At 43.7% G+C, this 24,585-nt stretch overlaps 1 protein-coding gene across 3 annotated transcripts in view; it reads right to left on the reverse strand.

Annotated features, from left to right (window-relative positions):
- LOC145356680 (E3 ubiquitin-protein ligase HECW1-like) overlaps positions 1-24,585 on the reverse strand; it is a 434,978-nt gene that overhangs the window by 300,295 nt on the left and 110,098 nt on the right. For all 3 annotated transcript variants that reach the window (XM_080209562.1, XM_080209572.1, XM_080209579.1), the window contains one exon: positions 10,329-10,436. In XM_080209562.1, the coding sequence (XP_080065688.1) occupies positions 10,329-10,436 (108 nt within the window). The remainder of the gene's footprint in view (positions 1-10,328; positions 10,437-24,585) is intronic.

Raw genomic sequence — 24,585 nt, forward strand, 5'->3', positions numbered from 1 at the left:
AATCAAAACAACATTGTAGCAATGAGGCATTAAGGGGAATTTTCCCACCCGTTATGTTTAACATTGACGTCAGGTAGGAAAATGGGAAAGTGTTCCCTTTCCCAGGAAAGACAACCCTCAATATCACAAGATTCATTCTCATTTTCATACCTTACAGTTTAAGAGAACAAAGAAAATTACAGCACAAGAATAGGCCTTTTGGCCCTCCAAGCCTACATCGACCATGCTGCATTACACCGACTGAATTAAAACCCCCTACCCTTCCGGGGACCATATCCCTCTATTTCTATCCTATTCACGTATTTGTCTAGACATCCCTTAAAAGTCACTATCGTATCTGCTTCCGCTACCTCCCCTGGCAGCGAGTTCCAGGCACCCATCACCCTCTGTATAAAAAACTTGCCTTGTATATCTCCTTCAAACCTTGCCCCTTGCACCTTAAACCTATGCCCCTAGTAATTGACTCTTCCACTCTGGGAAAAAGCTTCTGACAATCCACTCTGTCCATGCCCCTCATAATCTTGTAGACTTCTATCAGGTCACCCCTCAACCTTTGTTGTTCCAGTGACAACAAACCAAGTTTCTCCAACCTCTCCTCATAGCTAATGCCCTCCATACCAGGCAACATCCTGGTCAATCCTTTTTGTACCCTCTCCAAAGCCTCCACATCTTTCTGGTAGTATGGCAACCAGAATTGAACACTACATTCCAAGTATAGCTAACTAAGTCGCTATAAAGCTGCAACATGACTTGCCAATTTTTAAACTCAATGCCCTGGCTGATGAAGGCAGGCATGCCCTACGCCTTCTTGACTACCTTCTCCACCTGCATTGCCACTTTCAGTGACCTGCGTACCTGTACACCCAAATCCCTCTGCCTATCAATACTCCTAAGGATTCTACCATTTACTGTATATTTCCTATCTGAATTAGATCTTCCAAAATGCATTACCTCACATTTGTCCAAATTAAATTCCATCTGTCATCTCTCCATCCAAGTCTCCAACCAAACTATATTCTGCTCTATCCTCTTATGGTCCTCATCACTATCCACAAATCCACCAATTTTTGTGTCATCCACAAACTTACTAATCAAACCAGTTACATTTTCCTCCAAATCTTTTATATTTAATACAAATAGCAAAGATCCCAGCACTGATCCCTGAGGAACGCCACTTGTCACAGCCCTCCATTCAGAAATACACCCTTCCACAGCTACCCTCTGTCTTCTACAAATGAGCCAGTTCTATATCCATCTTGCCAGCTCACCTCTGATCCCATGCAACTTCACCTTCTGCACCAGCCTGATATAAGGGACCTTGTCAAAGGCCTTATTGAAGTCCATGTAGACAACATCCACTGCCCTATCTTCATCATTTCCTCAAAAAGCTTGATCATGTTAGTGAGACACAACCTGCCCTTCACATATTGCCTCTTGCTAATAAGTCCACATTTCCAAGTGGCAGTAAATCTTGTCTCAAAGAATCCTCTCCAGTAATTTCCCTACAACTGATGTAAAAGGCCCAGTGGCCTGTAATTACCTGGATTATTCTTGCTACCCTTCTTAAACAATGGAAGAACATTGGCTATTCTCCAATCCTCTTGGATCACCCCATAGCCAACGAGAATACAAAGATTTCTCTCAAAACCCCAGCAATTTCCTCCCTTGCCTCTCTCAGTATTCTGGAGTATATCCCATCAGGCCCTGGGGACTTGTCTATCTTAATGTTTCTCAAAAACCCCAACACCTCCTTTTTAATCTCAACATGACTCAAACTACCTACACATCCTTTCCCAGGCTCATCATCTCCTAAGTCCTTCTGTTTGATGAATATTGGAAGATCAGAGGTTGAATGCACTGACCACTGAAGTGTTCCCCAATAGGAAGGGAACACTCCTGCCTGGTGATTGTTGAGTGTTGCCCAGTCATTCATTGTCGTACTGTCTGCATGGTCTTGCCAATGTACCAGGCAAAGTACTCATTTAATACCTTGCCCATTTCCTCTGGCTTCACGCATCGATTCCCTCCCTGTCCTTGAGTGACCAACCCTCTCCCTAGCTACCCTCTTGCTCTTTATATATGTATTAAAAGTCTTGGGATTTTCCTTAATCCTGCTGGCCAATGATTTTTTGTGACCTCTTTTAGCCCTTCTTACTCCTTGCTCAAGTTACTTTCTACTTTCTTTGTATTCCACACTTGCTTCATGTGTTCCCAATCTCCTAGTCTTGACAAATGCTTCCTTTTTCTCTTTGACTAGGTTCACAATATCTCTCATTATCCAAGGTTCCCAAAACTTGCCACACTTATCCTTCATCTTAATAGGAATGTGCCTGTCCTGAATCCCTATCAATTTACAATTCAAAGCCTCCCACGTGCCAGATGTTGATTTGCCCTGAACCATCTGCCCCAAATTTACATTCTTCAGTTGCTGCCTAATATGGCTGAAATTAGCCTTCCCCCAATTTTGCACCTTAACTTGAGGATGACACTTCACTTTATTCATCAGTACTTGAGAGTTTATTGAATTGTGGTCACTGTTCTCAAACTGCTCCCCTACTGAATTGTCGACCTCCTGGCCAGGCTCATTTCCACAATACCAGATCCAGTATGGTCCCTTCCCTAGTTGGACTATCTACATACTGTCTCAAGAAGCCTACTTGGGTGCTCCTTACAGACTCCGCCCCGTCCACAACCCTAGCACTAAGTGAGTCTCAGTCAATATCGGGGAAATTAAAATCTCCTACCACAACAATCCTGTTACTTTTACGCCTTTGCAAAATCTGTTTACATATCTGTTCCTCTATCTCTGCTGGCTGTTGGGCGGCCTATATTACAGCCCCAACATTATGACTACACCCTTCCTGCTTATCTATTCTGCTAGGTAGACCCCACAAAAAAACTACAACAAGTTTACTAAACATGATTTCCTTTTTGTAAGTCTATAATGACTCTGCATAGTTCTACCATTATTTTCTAAGTTTCTTGTTATTAAATCCTTAATTATAGCTTCTGGCATTTTCCCTACTACTGATGCTAACATGTCTGTAGTTCCCTGTTTTCTCTCTCCCTCCTTTCTTAAACAGTGAGGTTAAATCTGGCACCTTCCAGTTTGCAGGAGTTAAAACCGGTCTTTATGCTTCTAGATTTTCCTGAGGAACTATTCTGCTAAGTGAGCAGAATCATCCAAAGTCTCTGACTTTAAGCTGACAAACTTCTCAGGCAATTCCCGTGTGGTCCTTACATAGGGTCTATCCAAGAGGTCCCTCCCAATGTACCTTTTGTGGAGTTTTCAAATTCTCCTCCTGTCTGCATGGGTTTCCCCCAGATGCTGCAGTTTCCTCCTACAGTCCAAAGATGTGTAGGTTAGATAGATTGGCCATGCTCAATTGCCCTTTAGTGTCAGGGGGAATTAGCAGGGTAAATAAGTAGGTTACGGGAATAGGGCCTGGGTTAGCTCGATAGGATGAATGGCCTCCTTCTGCACTGTAACATTCTACGATTCTATTATGCTATGTTTGTGTATATGCAGGTGCCTGTCCACCGCAGGAAAAATTAATTTTAGAATGAGAAAAGCCTGGGGTGGCAGACATTTGTTCCCTGGTGCATTCACCATGGCAAAGTCTTGATCAAAATCATACCTGATTTGCCAACGTTTTTCTCATACAGCATAAATTGTTTCCTTTGAAATGTGGTTTTCCTGTGACCATCCTGATGAGTGTGAGAAGAAAAGCTACAACATGTCCCCACTTTTCAACAACACTAAAGTTGACGAGAGGCTCTTAACAGCTATTTTAATCTTTAAAAGGCTTTCAATTGCTATTATGAGGTTATATAACCTTTAGTGTAATGCAAGTAAACATTAAAAAAAACACTTGAAATAAATGGTAAGGTATATTTTACATTGTAGACTTATAAAATAAATAACAATTTATAAATTTGAAACACTTTTGATCTCTTTTATATAATAAGAGTTTGGACAGCTGCTGATAATAGGACTTGGCAGCTCAAAATGTTTATACAGAGGATAATTAGTTCTTGGATTCATTCTAAAGGTGTGGGTTGCAACGGATGTTGATTGTTCGGCAAGTTTGCTTGTTGTATAGAAAAAAAACGTTTCCCTTTGCAGCTTCCACAATAAATCACTTCCCATCCTGACTAAACAACTGCGACTGAAAGTTCAAGGCACCCTGGAGTAAATCTCTGGGCCATTTCATGGAATCTAGCCCAAGATCTCTGACAACAGGTTCAGTATCAGAGGAATATATGCAGGGTTCTAGGCAGTGTATGTCTGCCCTCCAGAAGTTTAAAGTTCCACCTAAATCCTGTGCATGTGCGTGTATTGGTACTTTCCCTGGGTCCTGATACTCAATAGTAGCAAACATCTTCATGTTCACTGTTGTTCTGATCAGAAAATCTGGGCCATAGATTAGATTGACACTCCAAAGTTCTCTCCCAAAGTCACTCTGACTTGTTATCTACCTCATTGCCTTTGAAAACCTCCTAAAGAGATGTGTACAACTTTTATTATTGGTCTCCTGCCCTTAACTCTCCTCTTTGAAGTTCTCCCTTTTTCATTTCCTCCATTGATTCATTTTATCCTCCCCTATTTTATCCTGCTTCCCATCTTTTTATCCTTACCACCATCCACCCATCCTACTAGGGTCATCTGTTACTTGTTTCAGGTTGTCCTTTGACACACTGCATACCTTTGGTCTGCCAATAATCGGGTCTGTTAATGGCCACTATCAGCCCCTTTCTTAACCATGATTATCACCATTTACGTTCCCTTCGCGTTTTTGTCCACAACATCTTTGTCAATCTTTCCCTAGCCTCCACTTATTGCTGGCTGGCCCTCTATCTGGCCCTACGGCTCCCCCCTCCCTCACCACCCCCTCCACTACCACAATATTATAAAATCTCATCCTATTTTCAGTTTTCTTTAGTTCTGATGAAGAGTCATCCAGACTTGAAACATTAGCTCTGTTCTTGCTCCACGGATGCTGTCAGACCTGCTGAGATTTTCCAGCATTTTCTGCTCTTATTTCAGATTCCAGCATTCGCAGTAGAATCATAGAAAAACGACAGCACAGACAGGCCCTTCGGCCCATGAGTTGCACCGATCTTATCGCTACCTACTAGGCTTACCTATAACCCTCAATCCTATTAAGTCCCATGTACTCATGCAGAAGTCTCTTAAAAGACCCTAACGAATTTGCCTCCACCACCACCAACGGCAGTCGATTCCACTCACCCACCATCCTCTGAGTGAAAAATCTACCCCTGACATCTCCTCTGTACCTACTCTCCAGCACCTTAAACCCGTGTCCTCTTGTGGCAGCCATTTCCGCCCTGGGAAAAAGCCTCTAAGAGTCCACCTGACCAATACCTCTCATCATCTAATACACCTATATCAGGTCCCCTCTCATCCTTCGTCTCTCCAGGGAGAAAAGGCCGAGCTCCCTCAACCTATCCTCATAAGGCATGCCACCCAATCCAGGTAACATCCTTGTAAATGTCCTCTGCACTCTTTCAATGGCTTCCACATCTTTCCTGTAATGAGGCAACCAGAACTGAGCACAGTACTCCAAGTGGGGTCTGACCAGGTCTTATACAGCTGCAGCATTATCTCCCCACTCCTAAACTCATTCCCTCGATTGATGAAGGCCAGTACACCATATGCCTTCTTAACCACATCCTCTACCTGTGAAGCCGATTTGAGAGTGCTATGAACCTGGACCCCAAGACCTTTCTGATCTTTCACACTGCTGTGAGTCTAACCCTTAATATTATATTCCTTCATCCCATTTGACCTGCCAAAATGTATGACTACACATTTGTCCGGGTTGAAGTCCATCTGCCACTTCTCCGCCCAGTCTTGCATCCTATCTATGTCATGCCACGACTTCTGACATCCCTCCAAACTATCTACAACACCTCCGACCTTCGTGTCATCAGCAAACTTACCAACCCATCCCTCCACTTCCTCATCCAGGTCATTTATAAAAATCGCAAACAGCAAGGGTCCCAGAACAGATCCCTGGGGCACTCCACTGGTGACCGATCTCCGTACAGAAAAAGACCCATCTACAACCACTCTCTGCTTTCTACGGGCAAGCCAGTTCTTGGATCTCATGCCCCCTCACTTTCTCAATAAGTAATTTATCACCCAGATATGCAGGCATTTTACAATTTCAGCAAAAGTGCACACACTCTCGGGGTTAATCACACAGTTGATAGTATGTGCTAAATCTTGAAATTCAAGTGGAAAAGCAAAATACTGCAGATGTCGGAAATCTGAAGTAAAAACAGGAGTGCTGGAAATACTCAGCAGGTCAGGTAGAATGAGTGGAGAGAAAAAGAGAGTTAATGTTATGACTGGTGGTCTTATAGGGCCATGAACAGCAAATTTGCAGTGGTGACACCAAAATAATTTAATTGTTTGCAATGCCACAATGGAGATGTGACTAAATGGAGTTTTAACCGCTAATATGCTGAAAGATCTTCAATCAAACAAACCTGATTTTTTGATTAAAGTTTTTTTCACTATGCTGGATTTTCCTTGTGGTCAGTGGTCTAGAATCTGTCAAAGGACAGAAGGTGTCAGATTCAACAGCTTGTCCTTGGCAGAGATGAGTTGTGAACAGAGTCTTGGAGCCAGTGCTCCTTAGCTGGCTATTAGAATATAAACAATATGCACTTAGATGATGAGACCTGAAGTGACCAATGATATTATGGTTGGATTTGACTGGCTTAATCGAACGATGCAACTGGGGATCTGATCAATTCATTGGCTGATTACCAAGGAACTTTTGGAGTTTTAACTCTGGTAACACAAAGAGCTCGTTCAGAAAGGCAGTGTGGAGAACCTAGGAACCAAGCTCACAAGGAGAGACAACATCTGGAAGGAGAAGAAAACAAAGAACTGATTCCATGTGACAACAAAATACTGGCCAACTTTTAATTGCAAGTGGAAATTAACCTTAAGTTAAGTAAAGTAACAAATAGTGAGTATTTAGTTTGTGCATTGCAAGTATTTACTGTTGTTTAAGTAGCTACAAAATTATAGGAAATTGTGTTTATGTATTTAAAGTTGACTTTGTGTCTTTATTCACTGCAGGGATTAAAACACACAGATTTGGACAACAGAGACATATGAGTAATGCGGCCTTTTTAGGTACTGAAGAATGGGACGTCCACGATAGAAAATACAAGAGAGGGTGGGACTGAATTCCATTGCTAGAAAATTATTAGCGCCAACTAAATCGGGTAATGACTGGGTCACTGTCATCAGTTCCTTTGGATCGGGCTACAAATGAAGAATTGTGTTAGCATCAGTAGTTAGGTAAAAGGTCAATAAACTCCCATTCACCACTCCCAGGCAGTGAGTTGGAAGATGCAGGGGGGAGTGCTGCAAAACATCATGGGCATGGTGTTCACCTGTCCTGACCTCCACCACCATTTTACTAGCAGCAAGAGAGACTTTGGGCATGATGCCCACTCATGGGTCAATTGAGGCCCTTAAATGACCAATTAATAGCCACCTATGACCATCAGTGAGAGAAGCCCATGCCAAGCAATCAGCTCAACAGTTTGCATTGTGCAGACAATGGGTGGGCAAGGGAGCCTGCTTAATGGACCCCTAGCCCATTGGACAGCTCTCTCCAAGTCTTCCACCCACTTTGATTCCCCTCCCTCTTGGCTTGTCTAACTTGGCACCCCTCTCCCCACTCGCTGGGGCCTTCTAGCCTGGATCCAGGAATACCCTCAGAACAACTGGGTAAAAGCTAATTACTGCAGATGCTGGGATATGAAACCAAAAGAGAAAATGCTGGATAATCTCAGCAGGTCCGGCAGCATCTGTAAGGAGAGAAAAGAACTGACGTTTTGAGTCCAGATGACCCTTTGTCAAACCCTCAGACCAACCTTCAATCTTGGCTCCAATGCAGCAAGCCATCCTGGTGCACCTCGCTGCAGTACCAGCAATGGCACTGCTGCTTTTGGAAAGTGACTGGCCTCAGCTCTCTGAGGCAGAGGGTAAAAGTCCTGCCTCCAAGCTATTAATGTTTAGTCACTAGTTAAATGGCTGTGGGGTGACCCCACCAACCAAAGATAGAACTTTGCATGATGCCATACCCCACAGAAATAAAATCTCGCTCCTCATTTCCATGTACATTTTTTGTCAGGCTACTAATCACACATCCTACATATCCAGTACTAAAGCATTGTACACAGCATATTGACATATTCCTTCATTGTGCTCAACATCTGTTTAATATACTTAGGGTGCAGGTGAGGAACAGCAAGCAGAGGCTGGGATGTCAAGGCCAAGGTGTTTCTGTGCAAATTAAGGGATTTAGCAGTGGATATATGGATATGGAGGACAAGCCTGCTCACAGAAGAACCTTGATTTCAATGTTTCCTCTCTCTTCAATAACAGGTACTGTGAAGCATTGCACATTACAACATGTCTGCTTCCTGGAAAATAACTTCTGACACACACAGTGAAGTTTCTGCTGGCTCGAATACTGCTTGAAAATGAATGCCAATCTTTCTTTTCCTGACGACCACAGACGGCACCTGATGCCAACATGGGTATCATTTCCAACTTACTGGACTTGTTGCAGCCTGCATGACCAGTGTAACCAATGCCACCAGTCTAACAAATATACAGTGAAAGGCTGACATCTCCCAAATTACTATTAAGGTGATGTCCCGGACTGCTTTTACCACCGCTCACGAGAGAGTGCATCAGCATCAGTCCTGATGTATCCAAGTGGGGCCTCGGGGGATTTGCCGCATCTGTCCATATTATCAGGACTGTAATCCTGTATCAGCAGCAGGTAGAACCGGAAGGAAAACTCAGGAGGGCTAAGAAGTGCTAAAATATTGAAATTCTAAATGTTTCCTTTCAGTGTTTATACTCTGGTGTGATTGTGTCGTTTAAATAAAGCTGGCTAGCAATGAGAACAGAGTTACTGCAAGATCACAGAAGCCCAAGGTCCGTCTAGACTGTCCCCTATCCTATTGGTGGCATGCAACAATGACAATGGGCCACTCATCGCAGTTAGTCCCTGTCAGTTAGACAACAGCAGAGCCAGAAATAACATAAGCGATGGAAATACATTCCTGCAGTCAAGTGTTTTTTTTTTAACTTCCCAATGTGCATAAAAGCATATTCAGCATCTGCACCCACTGCAACAAAAAAAGATGGGGAGTACACAAAAAATGTCAAAATTAGCCCAAAATGCTGCAGAGAGCTGCATATCAGCACAAAACTGCATTCGCAACTTCCCTGTGTCCAGGATTTGTGATCTGCCAAATGCTGCTGATAATTGAGTAAATCTGACACAGCACTTACTGCTCCAGAGAACTGCTCTGCATCTCACTACATTCAATGCCTCCTGCCGCTGTACTGATGATGGAAGTCTGGCCGGGGGGGGGGGGAGGCGTTGGGGAGGCCCACTAGCCTGTCAAAGAACTTTGGGAAAAACAAAAGGGAATGGCTTGCAGCTTCAGGGTGAGGGGAATCAAGGGTTCACCACTGAATGTTGTTGCAGCCACTGTGCAGTCACACGAGTCTGCAACGGCTGCTGTAAAACATTTCTGGTTCTTTCTGCTCATTGCGTTTCTGGTTTCCAAGTATCATCATGTCCTGGATTCACTGGAATCAATGCTGCATCCCTCCCCACTCTCAGCAAATGAACTGCACTCTGTCTACATCTGTCCTCCCAGACAGAGTATAGAACATAGAACAGTACAGCACAGGAACAAATCCTTCAGCCCGCAATGTTGTGCCGAACATAATGCCAAATTAAACTAATCCATTCTGCCTGGCTTTGGTCCATATCCCACTATTCCTTGCATATTCATGTGCTTATCTAAAAGCCCCTTAAATGCCCCTATTGTATTTGCCTCCACCACCACTCCTGGCAGCAGGTTCCAGGTATCTACTGCTCTCTGTGTAAAAAACTTGCCACTCACATTCTCTTTGAACTTTTCCCCTTCTCATCTTAAGTGCATGCCCCCTAGTTTTAGACATTTCAACTCTGGGAAAAAGTTTCTGACTGTTGTGAAACTTGAACAGCTTGGAGAAACTCAGATAATGAATGTGTTGCGCAAAACATTTTTTTTCTATTTGGTAAAGTTGAATAATCATTTTTTTTTAAAAGCATGATGGCAGAAGAATATTCAATTTTCATTCTTGTAGCAAAGTGTTCAGGCGCAAGAAATCTAACGACCTTTTACTTTACACAAATGACATCAATGTAACTGCTGTAAACAAGTCAAAAATAAAGATCACGTCTCTTTAAAATGGTCATTGTACTTACGTTCCACAAAGTAGGAACTTGGCTCAATTTTCCAAATGATCTGTCCTCGGTGTGAACCATTAACTCCACGGTTTTTGTAGTCCAGGAAGTTTTCAGATAGAACCTCATCTGTGACAGGAAGGAAAACACCAGAGTTACCAAGTGTTTCTGCAATGAGCGAATGTTGCAATGACAGTCAGCCCCGGCTCAGGCTGCTTGGTTGGATTGAGGGAAATGTGAGAACCAATTTCAGGTAAGGAACAAAAAAGAGACTAAAAAGACTGAAAAACCATCATCTGGTTGAGCGACTGAGGTGACACCAGACCCCATGAGAATGAAATCTGCAGCAGCTCATTGGTACAGCCTGAACCCTAATTTAAATTACAGTCTGCAGTCAGAGCTTCCGATCTCAGGGCGTGCTCCAGAAGATGCACTGGGAGTTATCCCAGTCATAAGTCCCCACTTAAAGACTGCACGGCAACTGCCGCGAAGTTTAAAATTTCGCACGATGGCCTAAAGTTTATAATGTGGGGAGGGTGAATGAGACAATTTAAGTCAGAGATATGCCTCGGGACACCTGGGAAAGTCCTGATGGGTGCACATGGGCGGCACTTCACACAGTCACAGCACTGCCATGTCTCAGAAGCAGGCCATTTCACCCACCATGTCTGCACCGGCTCTTCAAAGGAGCACCGTGACTTAGTGCCATCCCCTGCCTTTCCTCATCCCCTGCTTCAATTCATCCAATGCCTTCCTGAATGTTTCAACTTAACCTGCCTCCACACACTTCCAGCAGGGCATTCCAGACCCATGTCACTCACTGGGTGAAAATATTTTTCTCATGGCACATTTGCTTCTTTTACAAATTGCCTTAAAGCTGCACCCTCTTGTTCTCAAACCAGAGCAGGAACAGTTTCTCCCTATCTATTCTTTCCTCCCACCTCATGATTTTGAACATCTCTATCAAATCTCATTTTGGCAGAACCAACGGGATGAACGAGTACACTATCAAGGGCAGAAGTCTGAGTAGTGTTGAAGAGCAGAAGGATCTAGGGGTCCGGGTCCACAGGACTCTTAAATCGGCCTCGCAGGTGGAGGAGGTGGTCAAGAAGGTGTATGGTGTACTGGCCTTCATTAATTGAGGGTTTGAGTTTAGGAGTCGGGAGGTAATGCTGCAACTTTATAAGACCCTTGTCAGGCCTCATTTAGAGTACTGTGCGCAGTTCTGGTCGCCTCACTATAGGAAAGATGTAGAAGCTATTGAGAGGGTACAGAGGAGATTTACAAGGATGTTGCCTGGACTGGGAGGCATGCCTTATGAAGTTAGGTTGAGGGAGCTGGGACTCTTTTCCCTGGAGAGACGAAGGTTGAGAGGCGACCTGATAGAAGTTTACAAAATGTTGAGAGGAATAGATAGGGTGGACTCTCAGAGGCTATTTCCCCGGGTTGAAATGGTTGCTACGAGAGGACACAGATTTAAGGTGCAAGGAGGGAAGTTCAGAAGTGATGTTAGGGGTAAGTTTTTCACTCAGAGGGTGGTGAGTGAATGGAATCGGCTGCCGTCAGTGGTGGTGGAGGCGAACTCGCTGGGGTCTTTTAAAAGACTTCTGGATGAGTATATGGGGTTTAATGAGATTGAGGGTTATAGATAGGTCTGTAGGTTGGTAGGTGTTGATGTGATCGGCGCAATTCATGGGCCGAAGGGACTGTTTGTGCTGTAGTGTTCTATGTTCTATGTTCTATCTCATCTTGTGCTGTAGTGTTCTATGTTCTATGTTCTAATCTCATCTTAGCCTTCTCTCCAAGGAGAACAGTCCCAACCTTGCCAATCTAACCTCATAATGAAGTCTCTCATCCCTGGAACCATTCTTGTAAACTTTCAGGGAAAGGTTAAACCTTTAAGTGCTGGTTTTATTATTACCATAGCTGGATAAACTGATCTCATATTCACACAGACTTGGGTAGTTTGCCCTACACTTACCTGTACTCTACTATTCCCCAGTTTCAGAGCTCAGGACTGATATTGGAATCCAGCTCATGGAAGCAAGCCATTAACTGCACATACCGAAAAGAAATCATAACAAACTGTAATCCCCCAAGCTTCAATTTAGCTACATGGAAGTCAGGAGCAGCATGGTGACACAACAGTTAGCACAGCTGCCTCACAGTGCCAGCGACCCGGGTTTGATTCCAGCCTTGGATGACTGCGTAAAGTTTACACACTCTCCCCATGTCTGCATGGGCTTCCTCCAGGTGCTCCTGTTTCCTCGCATGATCCAAAGATGTGCACGTTAGGTGGATTAGCCATGTTAAATTATCCCTTAGTGTCCAGGGATTTGTATGTTGGGTGGGTTAGCCATTGTAAATGTCTGGGGTTATGGGGTTGGGTGGCAGGTGTGGGTCTGCCACAGTGGGTATGATGCTCTTTTGGAGAGTCAGTGCAGACTCAATGGGCCGAATGGCATCCTCCTGCACTGTAGGATTCTATGGTTCTAGAGGTTGTTGAGCCCAGTGATTAAAATTATGCTCAGCAATTTCAAAAAGTGTTAAGCATTTTTTTAAAACATTATTTACAACAATCTTCAGTCACAGATAGGTTGCTGGAAGAAAGTATCAGCGACGTGCTGGACGATTGAAAGGGGCAAAGGTTATTAAAGAAAACCAACATTATTTTTGGAAATAGAATTTTCACGAACTTGATCGAATTTTTAATAAGCAATTTTAATAGCCTGGTGGAAATTGTGGACTCTGATTTAATAAAAGCCTTTGATAAAGTGCTGCAAAAGGCTGTTAGGGAAAGTTCCAACCTGTGGGAGTAGATACCAGTTTTTAAGCTATAGTGAAATATTTGCATTTGCGTGGGCAGAGCTTAGTTAATAATGGTACATGATCCAGCAGAGTTCCACAGGTATCAGTGTTATGCAGCTTTTTACCATCCTTATCAGTAATGTGGATGAAGACATCAGTAGCTCGATTTTCCGTTTTGCTGATGTCAGAAAGATGTGTGTGGGAGTTAGCCTTTAGATTAAATGCGTAGATTGCAGACTGATTGAGATACACTGGGGAAACAGGCCAGTGGCAGAAGTCCTTCAATGTGTATGAATGCAATGTAATGCAGTTGGGAAGGTGTAATTTCAGGCATGTTGTATTAACCACTTCAGGCTGTAGGACAGAAAAAGAGCCAAGGATAACAATTCATATAAAATTGAGGCTCACATGCAATGCCATAAGAACATACAAATAGAAGTAGAAGTAGGCCATTTGACTTCTCAAGCCTACACCGTCATTCAATAAGATCATGGCTGATCTGTTTGCGTTGTGCTCCACATTCCCATCTACCCTCAATAACCTTTGATTCCCTTGCCCAACAAGAATCTATCTACCTCTGCCTTAAAAGCATTCAATCACCCAGCCTCCACCACCAGAGTTACAAAGTTGCACAATCTTCTGGGAGAAAAATATTCCCCTCATCTCTGTCCTATCGGGGCAACCCCTAATTTTCAAACAGAGCCCCTTAGTTCTAGACTCACCCATGGAGCGGCAAGGTGACACAGTGGTTAGCACTGCTGCCTCACAGTGCCAGGAACCCAGGTCCAATTCCCAGCTCGGATCACTGTCTGCGGTGTCTGCACATTCTCCCTGTGTCTGCATGGGGAGGGCTTCCTCTGGGTGCTGCGGTTTCCTCCCATAGTCCGAAAGACATGCTGGTTAGGTGCATTGGCCATGCTAAATTCTCCCTCATTATACCAAAATAGGTGCCGGAGTGTGGTGACTAGGGGATTTTCACAGTAACTTCATTGCAGTGTTAATTTAAGCCTACTTGCGGTACTAATAAATAAATTACAAAAAGAGGAAGTATCCTATTCACGTCCACCTCGTCAAGACCATTCTGGATCTTAAATACTTCAGTCAAGTACCCCTCACTCTTCTAAACTCCAGTGGAAAGAAGCCCAGCTTGTCCAACCTACCCTCATAAGACAACCCACTCATTCCATTCAGTGAGGCTGGAGTGAAAGTGACCAGGGTGTTCCAGTGCATGGGGTCCAAGACACTAAGACTCGGATCTACATGGTGGATAACTAGCTGAGTCATTCATCACCAGATCTGGCTCACCACTGAGTAAACAGTCGGGTCATAATTCTAAAGCTGCCAACTACTCCAGGATTATCTTGATATACAACTGAAATATTAAGATAACCTTTGCTTCTTTTCTTCATGAAAAGCTAACTCCTTTCTCCAGCAGATTCTACTCTCAACTCCAATAGAAAAATACAAAGAATTTATGGACCACCCCATTCACCTGCCTTTGTTGTTTTCTTTTCTCCTTCCCTTGGACCAGTACGATCAGTTTTCCCTTGGACTCCCTCTTGCCCTTGTCCTGAACTTGGATCTTTCCTAAGTTGCTATCTCATCACAACCTTTAAGAGTTTTTCTTTTCCATGAGGCCCATCTCCCGGTCCCTCAACCCTACTCCTACTAAACTTTTGACCACCCAATTCCCTGTCCTGCCCCTTATTTCAGCCGGGGTTGTCAACTGTTCCCTCTGTTCAGATAATGCCTGCCTCCTTCAAGCCTGCTGTCATCATCCATCTCATCAAAGAAAGCCACCCCGACTTCTCTGTCCTTGTAAGTTATCAATCTATTTCTGACACTCCTTTCTTGTCCAAAATCTAAGATATCACTTCCCAAACCCTTGGCCGGTCTCCCACCATGTTGAATCCCTTCAATCAGAGTTCCACTCCACCACACCACTGAAATGGACTTCATCAAACTTAGCACAAATGGCACCCAATGTCACAGTGATTAAGATGAACTATCCTTCCTTGTCCTTCTCAATCTGTATGCAGCTTTTGATGTTGTTAAGCACACTGTCCTTGTTTCAAGTGTCCGCGTGGGTTTTCTCCAGGTGCTCTGGTTTCCTCCCTCAGTTCAAAGATGTGCAGGTTAGGTGGATTGGCCATGCTAAGTTGCCCCATAGTGTCAGAGGGACTAGCTAGGGTAAATGTATGGGATTGTGGGGAATAGTGCCTGGGTGGGGCTGTGGTTGGTGCATACTCAATGGGCTGAATGGCCTCCTTCTGTGCTGTAGGGATTCTATGGTTCTAATGTCGCTCCTGAATTGTCAAGCTGAGTGAAACCATTCTTATTATCTCACTGTCACCAAGGAATGATCTGCAATGGTTTCTCTTTCTGTTCCTGCACCTCTAGTGTGCCATGCCTTTCTTATTTGTAGGCCAGATGATTCCAATGCACTCTAGAACATAGAACATAGAACATTACAGTGCAGAACAGGCCCTTCGGCCCACGATGTTGCGCCGACCAGTTAAAAAAAAAACAACAATGACCCACTAACCTAAACCAATCCCTTTTCGTCCATAAACCTATCCACAGACCTCTTAAACGCCCCCAAACTAGGCGCATTTACAACTGCAGCAGGCAGGGCATTCCAATCCCTCACCACCCTCTGGGTAAAGAACCTACCCCTGACATCTGTCCTATAACTACCCCCCCTTAATTTAAAGCCATGCCCCCTCGTGCTAGATTTTTCCATCAGAGGAAAAAGGCTATCACTATCCACCCTATCTAAACCTCTAATCATCTTATATGTTTCAATAAGATCCCCTCTTAGCCGCCTTCTTTCCAGCGAAAACAACCCCAAATCCCTCAGCCTCTCCTCATAGGATCTCCCCTCCATACCAGGCAACATCCTGGTAAACCTCCTCTGCACCCTCTCCAAAGCCTCCACATCCTTCCTGTAATGTGGGGACCAGAACTGCACACAATACTCCAAGTGCGGCCGCACCAGAGTTGTGTACAGTTGCAACATAACGCTACGACTCCTAAATTCAATCCCCCTACCAATAAATGCCAAGACACTGTATGCCTTCTTAACAACCTTATCTACTTGATTCCCAACTTTCAGGGATCTATGTACACATACACCTAGATCCCTCTGCTCCTCCACACTATTCAAAGTCTTCCCGTTAGCCCTATACTCAACACATCTGTTATTCCTACCAAAGTGAATTACCTCACATTTCTCTGCATTAAACTCCATCCGCCACCTCTCGGCCCAGCTCTGCAACCTGTCTAAGTCTTCCTGCAAACTATGACACCCTTCCTCACTATCTACCACACCTCCGACTTTGGTGTCATCAGCAAATTTACTGATCCACCCAACTATACCCTCATCCAGATCATTAATAAAAATCACAAACAGCAGTGGCCCCAACACAGATCCCTGAGGCACACCACTTGTAACCGAACTCCATGATGAATATTTACCGTCAACCACTACCCTCTGTCTCCTATCCGCTAGCCAATTCCTAATCCAGTTCCCTAGATCACCCCCAATCCCATACATCTGCATTTTGTGCAGAAGCCTACCATGGTGAACCTTATCAAACGCCTTACTAAAATCCATATACACCACGTCCACTGCCTTACCCCCATCCACCTCTTTGGTCACTTTCTCAAAAAACTCAATAAGGTTAGTAAGGCACGACCTACCCGCCACAAAACCATGCTGACTATCTCCAATCAACTCATTACTCTCCAAATAACTATAAATCCTATCCCTAATAATTTTTTCCAAAACCTTGCCCACAACAGAAGTGAGACTCACCGGTCTATAATTCCCGGGGAAGTCTCTGTTCCCCTTCTTAAACAATGGGACAACATTCGCTAACCTCCAATCATCTGGTACTATACCAGAGGCCAACGACGACCTGAAGATCAGAGCCAGAGGCTCTGCAATCACTTCTCTTGCCTCCCAGAGAATCCTGGGGTAAATCCCATCCGGACCAGGGGACTTATCTATTTTCAGACCCTCCAGAATATCCAGCACATCCTCCTTATCAACTGTAACACTGTCAATTCTACTCCCCTGCAACCCAGTGTCCTCCTCAGCTATATCCATGTCCCCCTGCGTGAACACCGAAGAGAAATATTGGTTCAATGCTTCACCAATCTCCTCCGGTTCCACACATAACTTCCCTCTGCCGTCTATAACTGGCCCTAACCTTGCCCTAACCAACCTTCTGTTCTTGACATACCTATAGAACGCCTTAGGATTCTCCTTAACCCTATCAGCCAAAGTCTTCTCATGTCCTCTCCATCTTCCAGCCGATATAATTTTACTTTTTATTCTTTCACGGGATGCGGGCATTTCTGGCTAGGCCTGCATTATTGCTCATCCATAACTGCCAGTGAGAAGGTGATGGTAAGTTGCCTTCTGAACTGCTGCAGTCCATGTGATGTAGGTACATCCACAGTGCTATTAGAAAAGGAGTTCCAGAACTTTGACCCAACATCAGTGAAGGAGCAGCGATATTGTTCAAAGCCAGGATGGTCTGTGCCTTGAAGGGGAACTTGCAGGTGGTAGCATCTGCTGCCTTTGTGTTTCCAGATGGTTGAATGCCAATGGCGATGGTTAGATTCTCTCGATTGAGATGGTCATTGGCTGGCACTTGTTTGGTGTGAATGTTCCTTGCCACTTATCAGTCCAAGGCTGGATATTGTCCAAGTCTTGCTGCCTATGGAGTATAATTAAGCTCATCCAAAACTCTGCTGACCACATTCTACCTGGCACCAAGTCACACACGCTTGCTGATTTACACTGGCTGCCAATCTGGCAACACCATGATTTAAAATTTTCATCCAATTTTATAATTCCTTCAGAGCTTCATTCCTCACTTTTCAGTCAGTTTCTCCAGCTCCACATACCTCCAAGATATCTGCATTCCTCAAATTCTTCCCCCTTGGGCATTTCTGATTTTAATCCCTCCATCAGGAGGAAGTCACGTCTTGAAAACTGACTGGCAGCTTTCCAGTTCCTCCAGATACAGCACTGCAGTGGCCAGGAGAGGCATTGCAGGAAGCTGCCTGACACAATGTTAAAGGTACTGTGAAATTCCCCTGATTTGGCTACCATTGGTGGCCAAACCTTTAGCTGCCGAGGTCCTAAACTTTGGAGTTCCTTCCCTAAACTTTTAGTCTCTCTCCCTCTGTCCTCACCTTTAAGATGCCCTGAAAGGCTATTTGTTTGATCAAACCTTTGCCCACCTGCCCCAATATCTCTTCCTGTAACTTAGTATCAAATTTTATTTGATATTGCTCCTGGACCTTTTACTTTTGACATGAAAGGTGCTAAATAAATACAAGTTGTTGATGTGGTACAGATAGGGACTGGAAGGATAATAAGCACCAGCTTTAAATTTATAAACATGAAGCGACACTAGATGCCAGGGGCAATTCTCTTCACACCAAATCATCAATCTTTGGGATAAATTGTCAAAACAATGTTGAGTATGGAATGGCTGCAGGCACTTAAATGGGGCCTGTAACCCCCAATGTGCATACTTCCACCACCTTGTATCCAAAACAGGCAGATGTCCTGTTCTCCCATTCCCAGGCCCACTAGGAAACTGTGAAAAACTGGCAGCTGCAAGTTGAAATTGTGACCTTCCAAATGCTGCATACCAACACCATCCAACATGAGCAACATAAGAACAACATCAGAACTAGGAGCAGGAGAAGGCAATTCAACCCCATTCAATTCAATCATGGCTTATCTCATCTTGGTCTATCTCCACCTTCCTGCCTTCTCCCCATAACCCTTCATACCTCTCCTAATTACAAATCTATCTCTCCCTTAAACTTGTTTAGTGTTCTGGCGTCCACTCTGGAATAGAGAATTCCAGAGAGATTCATGAGCCTTTGAGCGAAGTAATTCCTTCACATTTCAGTTCAAAATCTGCCAGCCTTAGCTTAAAACTATTGCAGTAGCCAGTTGCCAAAGATAGCCAGAGATGGTGCTCCAGCAGAAGTACTTTGTGGTTTGAATGTTCAGGATGGTGGGGAATGCATCCCCAGCAGCCTCAATGTCTTATTGTACTTTAATCAGTGTTGATTGAGATAAGGTGGAACTTACCCCCCTCAATCAGGAAGAAGTCACACCTTGAAAATTGATTGGCAGTTTTCCAGTTCCTCCAGATGCAGCACTACAGTGGCCAGAAGAAGCATTGCAGGAAGCTGCCTGACACAAAGTTAAAGGTACTGTGAAATTCCCCTGATTTTCCGGTTGTGTTTGTCCACAAGATGGAAAAAGTCCTGCCCAAGGTCAATGGACTTTTGCATGGTCTACCCCTGCCCACTACAATTCCCATGGCAGGCAGGACAGGAATATTTCGCCCCAAGTCCCAGGCAACAGAGGATAAGTTAGTTGCAGGGGACCCAGGGCGGGGAAACATCTGGGAGGTCACGAGGGGGGCAATTGGGGGTTCGGTGTATAGGCTGGGGAGTGAGGTGGGAGCAGTTATGTGTGGAGGTCACCAGGCCATAAGGTGAGGGTGGCCTGAGTTACAAAAGGGGCTTTTCATGGAGACATCCCCACTGCACCCTTACAGCCCGAAATCAAACTTACTCTATTTTACTTTGTACCCCTTCACCATGCCACTCCTCCACCATCATGAGCTGTAACCTGGCCGCCAACCTAAAATTTGAGGCTGGGTGGAGACAGGTTCTTAAGTGGCCATTCAGAGTTATGTGTTTGAAATTAGTGTCTGGTTGCTATGAAAGGACACAATATTACAGCAGTTAGTGTGTTTCTTTTTCTGTTCGTCACTTAAGTTCTCCAGATCCTTTGTACCGATTGATATAAATTATTTATCACCCTGCCACCCAGTTCCATACTTGCAGCAATTGGTTTCCAAGTAATAATTCTCCTGATTTTCAAGGAGAATGGCAGGAAGGTCATGCTGCTAATAGTTGTTTCTGAGGCTTTATAGAGGCTTTTAGAAATTTCACACTCTGACATCATGGGGCAACTTCCAAAGTCAGTGGCAAGCAGTTGAAAATTTTAAAAGAAAAATACCTGTTGTTCAATTGTTCTGAGGTAAATTTGCCAAGTTCTTAGTCCTGATTCTTATTTCTTCTGAGAAATTCACACAATGTGGGCAATGGGAGTGGAAACCTCAGGATTGCCTTTTATGACTTTTAAAAATATATTTGAATTCTCAGTGACAAACTTAAAGAAGTTGCATGACAGGATTTCAAGTTTTAAGACTTTTACTGTAGCAAACCAACTGAAAACAAAATTGCTCAAAATGACCTAGTACTTCAAACTTCAGTAAATATGTCCCCCTTTAGCTTTTTAAACAAGGCTGAAAATCTCATGCAATAATTATACTCTACTTTCCACTCTGCAAAATGGAAGGTTTATAGATCCAACACCACTCCTATCTTCCAATGGGTTTATATCTCTCCAGCTGAGTCACCATCAAAAGGTGCTTCAGTCAGTTCCTAGAGAAATCTAAAACTGAATTCCAGCCCTACTCTGGTAATTCTTTCCCTATGAATCCAGTCCAGTCCATGCCAAGATGAATCTTCCAGATTTCTTAGATTGCCACGGAATGCACCTCTTCGACTAGGGAGTGTCTTCCCTCCCCATTCTAACTGATAGTCTACAGAAAAGACACACTTTGCTCTCTGCTGATCATGCTAGCTCCTTTCATCTCTCTGCGACACCTCCTTCTCTCTCTTTCTGTTTAAAAAGTTGGAGACAGAAAGTGGGTCCTCAATCAGCCCCAATTACGCTTGCCTTTGGTTCAGGCCTGAACATTTTGCACCTTTCTCTCAGCATCTCTTGACTTGGTCCCCCTGAGCCCTGGTAACCAAGCCAATTAGCCTGTTTCTGGGCTGAAAGCTTTACAGATCATGTGACTACATTGTTACCCTATTTTACCTTCAGGTAAAGAGTCAGTTTAAAACTTGTAACAATAGTTTATACACACAAGTGGAGAGATCTTGCAGGAAAAGTAGTGAATGAATATTTGACTCAACATCAATCATTGTTTTTGATAGAGGAAAATTAAGGGAAAAGAAAGAAGGAAATATTTACCAGTAATTTCAACATTCAAGGGAATATTCAACTTTAGTAGGCCACAAAAAGGGTAATAACACCATATACTCATTATCTACCACTCCTGTCAATATTGTTCTCCTATCACCAATGTAATCTACCCTGTTCTTGCTAAATCACCATGGTACATCAGGTGTCAGAGAGTTTTTACCTTGCAAGGTTTTACAGTTAATAAATACCTTCACAGTATGATTGAATAATGCTCTTCATTGTCCATTTTTTCCTCAATTAGGAAACATTGCAATACTGAGGGCACGGTTCCTTGAAGAGACCAGCCCATGGTATTCCATCAGTAAAACACTGCTGCCATACTTTAGCAGAAAATCCATCAATTTTCATTTGATCATGGCAAAACTCCTGACCATAAAAATATTTCAGAGGTGCTTGCTGTGAATTATGAATGTTTCATACATGCTTTTATTATTTAATGCCTTGACTACAGCTATGAATGTTTTTTGACCTGTTTTACTGTGTGCATGTGTGCATAAAAAATATTGATGACATAACACAGAACAAATTAGGGTCAGTACATAAATATCAGATTAGCTGGCTACAATGGTTAGTTATTCATTTAATTAAAATTCAACATATTTCTAAGTTTTATATTTTATCTATGAATCTTAGATCCAGTGTGCAATTTATCTGCCACACTTTTGCATGGTAGAATAGAATAAAATCCATAGAATCCCTACAGCACAGAAGGAGGCCATTCAGCCCATTGAGCCTGCAACAAACCTACTCAGGTCCTATCCCCGTAACACCAAGTATTTATCTTGAAGAGCATGATAGTCATATGATCTGTAAAACATCCAGCCTAGCAACATTCAGCCCTGATACTAAGGGACAATTTAGCATGGCCAATCTATCTAACCTGCACATCTTTGGACTGTGGGAGGAAACCAGAGCACCAGGAGGAAACCCAAGCAGACATGGGGAGAATATGCAAACTCCACACAGACAGTGACCCGAGGCCAGAATTGAACGCAGGTCCCTGGTGCTATGAGGAAGCAATGCTAACCACTGTGATACTATGCCATATTTGAATGAATGCAGATTCCTGTCTCCTGCTCGGACTGCTTAAATTTATAAAGAAAAACAAACTGTTGCCCAAAAGGAAAAAATGGATGAAAGAAAAACAGGTAATATAACTAGAAGGGGTGGAGGGATTAGTTCAGTCAGTAAGAATAGGCAACAACACCTCCTCCATGATCACTCTCAGCCTTGCAGAGCACTGGTGTTGTGACCTCAGCCTCTTACTATACTCCTTATACACCGATGACTGTTTGGCCAAATTCCCCTCTAAATTGATTTTCAGTTTGCTGATGACACCACTGTGATGGGTCGGACCTCAAACAATGACGAGACAAAGTATAGGAATGAGATAGAGAATCTGGTGAACTGACGCGACAACAACAATCCCTCCCTCAATGTCAACAAAATGAAGGAGATAGTCATCGATTTCATGTGGATAATATGCCCCTGTCAACCTCAACAGGGACGAAGAAATGTTCAACAGCTTCGGGTTTTTAGGTATTCAGGTCACCAACAACCTGTCCTGGTCCCTCCATGTGGACACTATAGTTAAGAAAGCACACCAACGCCTCTAATTTCACAGGAGGCTAGGGAAATTTGGCATATCTGCCACAACTTTCACCAACCTTCACAGGTGCACCATGGAAAGTATTTTCTTGGTTGTTTTACAGGTTGGTATGACTCCTGCTCTGTCCAAGACCACAAGAAACTACAAACCGTCATGAATGAAGTCCAGTCCATCACTCAAACCAGCCTCCGTTCCATTGACTCTGCCTACACTTCCCGCTGCCTCGAAAAAGCAATCAGCTTAATCAAGGGCCCCATGCACCCGGATATACTCTCTTCCATCTTCTTCCATTGGGAAAAAGATAATAAAGTCTGAGATTACATACCAATCAACTCAAAACAGCTTCTTTCCTGTTGCCATCAGGCTTTTGAATGGACCTACCTTGCATTAAATTGATCTTTCTCTACATCCTAGCTACTATGACTGTAACACTGCATTCTGAACATATCATTCCTTCTCTATAAATGGTATGTTTTGTCTGTGCAGCGCGCATGAAACAATATTTTCACTGCATACTAATATATGTGACAATAATAAATCAAATCAAAGGAAGCCAAGAGCTTGCTTCCCATTGCTTGTTAATTATAAATATTTGAGAAAAATGATTAGTTGTATTTATACAGGAGCTTAGACAAGTGCTGAATAAAAAGGCTGCCTGAAAGAAAGGTATAAAAACAGGAAAATAGCATTGGCGTTTTTACATTTCGTGGATATGCCGGCGTTGGACTGGGGTAAACACAGTGAAAAGTCTGACAACACCAGGTTTTAGTCCAACTGATTTATTTGATAGTAAACTCACTTTTTGATAGCTTACTATCAAATAAATCAGTTGGACTAAAACCTGGTGTTGTCAGACTTTTTACTGTTTTTACATTTGCCAGGGGAAGGGGGTAACATTAGTTTCAAGAGACTTGCTTAAAGGAGCTCTTTCTGGGGAGGAGTTAGGAATTAGTAGTTGTGTCAGTCAGCAGGCAAGAGGGTTGACCGCGATAAAACCAAAGGTAAATATTGGATTGGGATTTGCTGTAAGAATCCAGAAGTAAGACCAAGGATTGCTGTAAGAATCCAGAAGATTAGAGATTTTCATTAAGAAGTCCAAGGTATCAGTGTTAGAATTCAGTATTAAGACTAGAGGTAGTTCTAAATACCTGTATCAAAAAAGTGCTCAAATGTGCTACTTCCAATGTGAAAAGTGTAACTGTGATGAATGCATTAGCACTGTAGGGGAGATGGCACCTGCTGTGTTCACACATTCCTGTAAAATCTCCTTGTGTTGCTTCAGCAGAGATGGCAGTAGGCTGCTCCCTTCTGTGTGTAAACAACAATGAGGAGTGTGTGCTGGCTGGCCTTATCGTGCAGGCATCCACAGGGACCTCTTTCAGACTGTTGCCTCGGAAGGGGCAGCCACGTAAACTGGCACATTTGGAGCAGATGAGGCTCTGGTCGAGGGGCTGGGAAGAAGGAGGCTGATGAGGGTGCTGAGGAGCTTTCAGAACCTCCACCTTCCTCAGTGACCTCCACAGTCCTGGGTTGGTCTGCAGGTGAGATTAATGGGACTGGCTGCTGGTGGGCAGACGTTGTTCGCTCCAGTAACCTCTATGCCAATGGTGTGACCTCCGTGCTAAGAGTATGCAGCTCCTGATGGATGTCAGTTCTCATACTCTGAGCAGACTGATTCAGCCTGCTGAGGGAGATCCTTACCCTTTCCTGGCTGAGACACTGGCCTTGCATCCACTCCGGGTGTTGTTGCATGCGTC

Source organism: Carcharhinus amblyrhynchos, chromosome 2, assembly GCF_965287045.1.
Source record: "Carcharhinus amblyrhynchos chromosome 2, sCarAmb.v2.hapA, whole genome shotgun sequence".
NCBI classification, from domain to species: domain Eukaryota; kingdom Metazoa; phylum Chordata; class Chondrichthyes; order Carcharhiniformes; family Carcharhinidae; genus Carcharhinus; species Carcharhinus amblyrhynchos.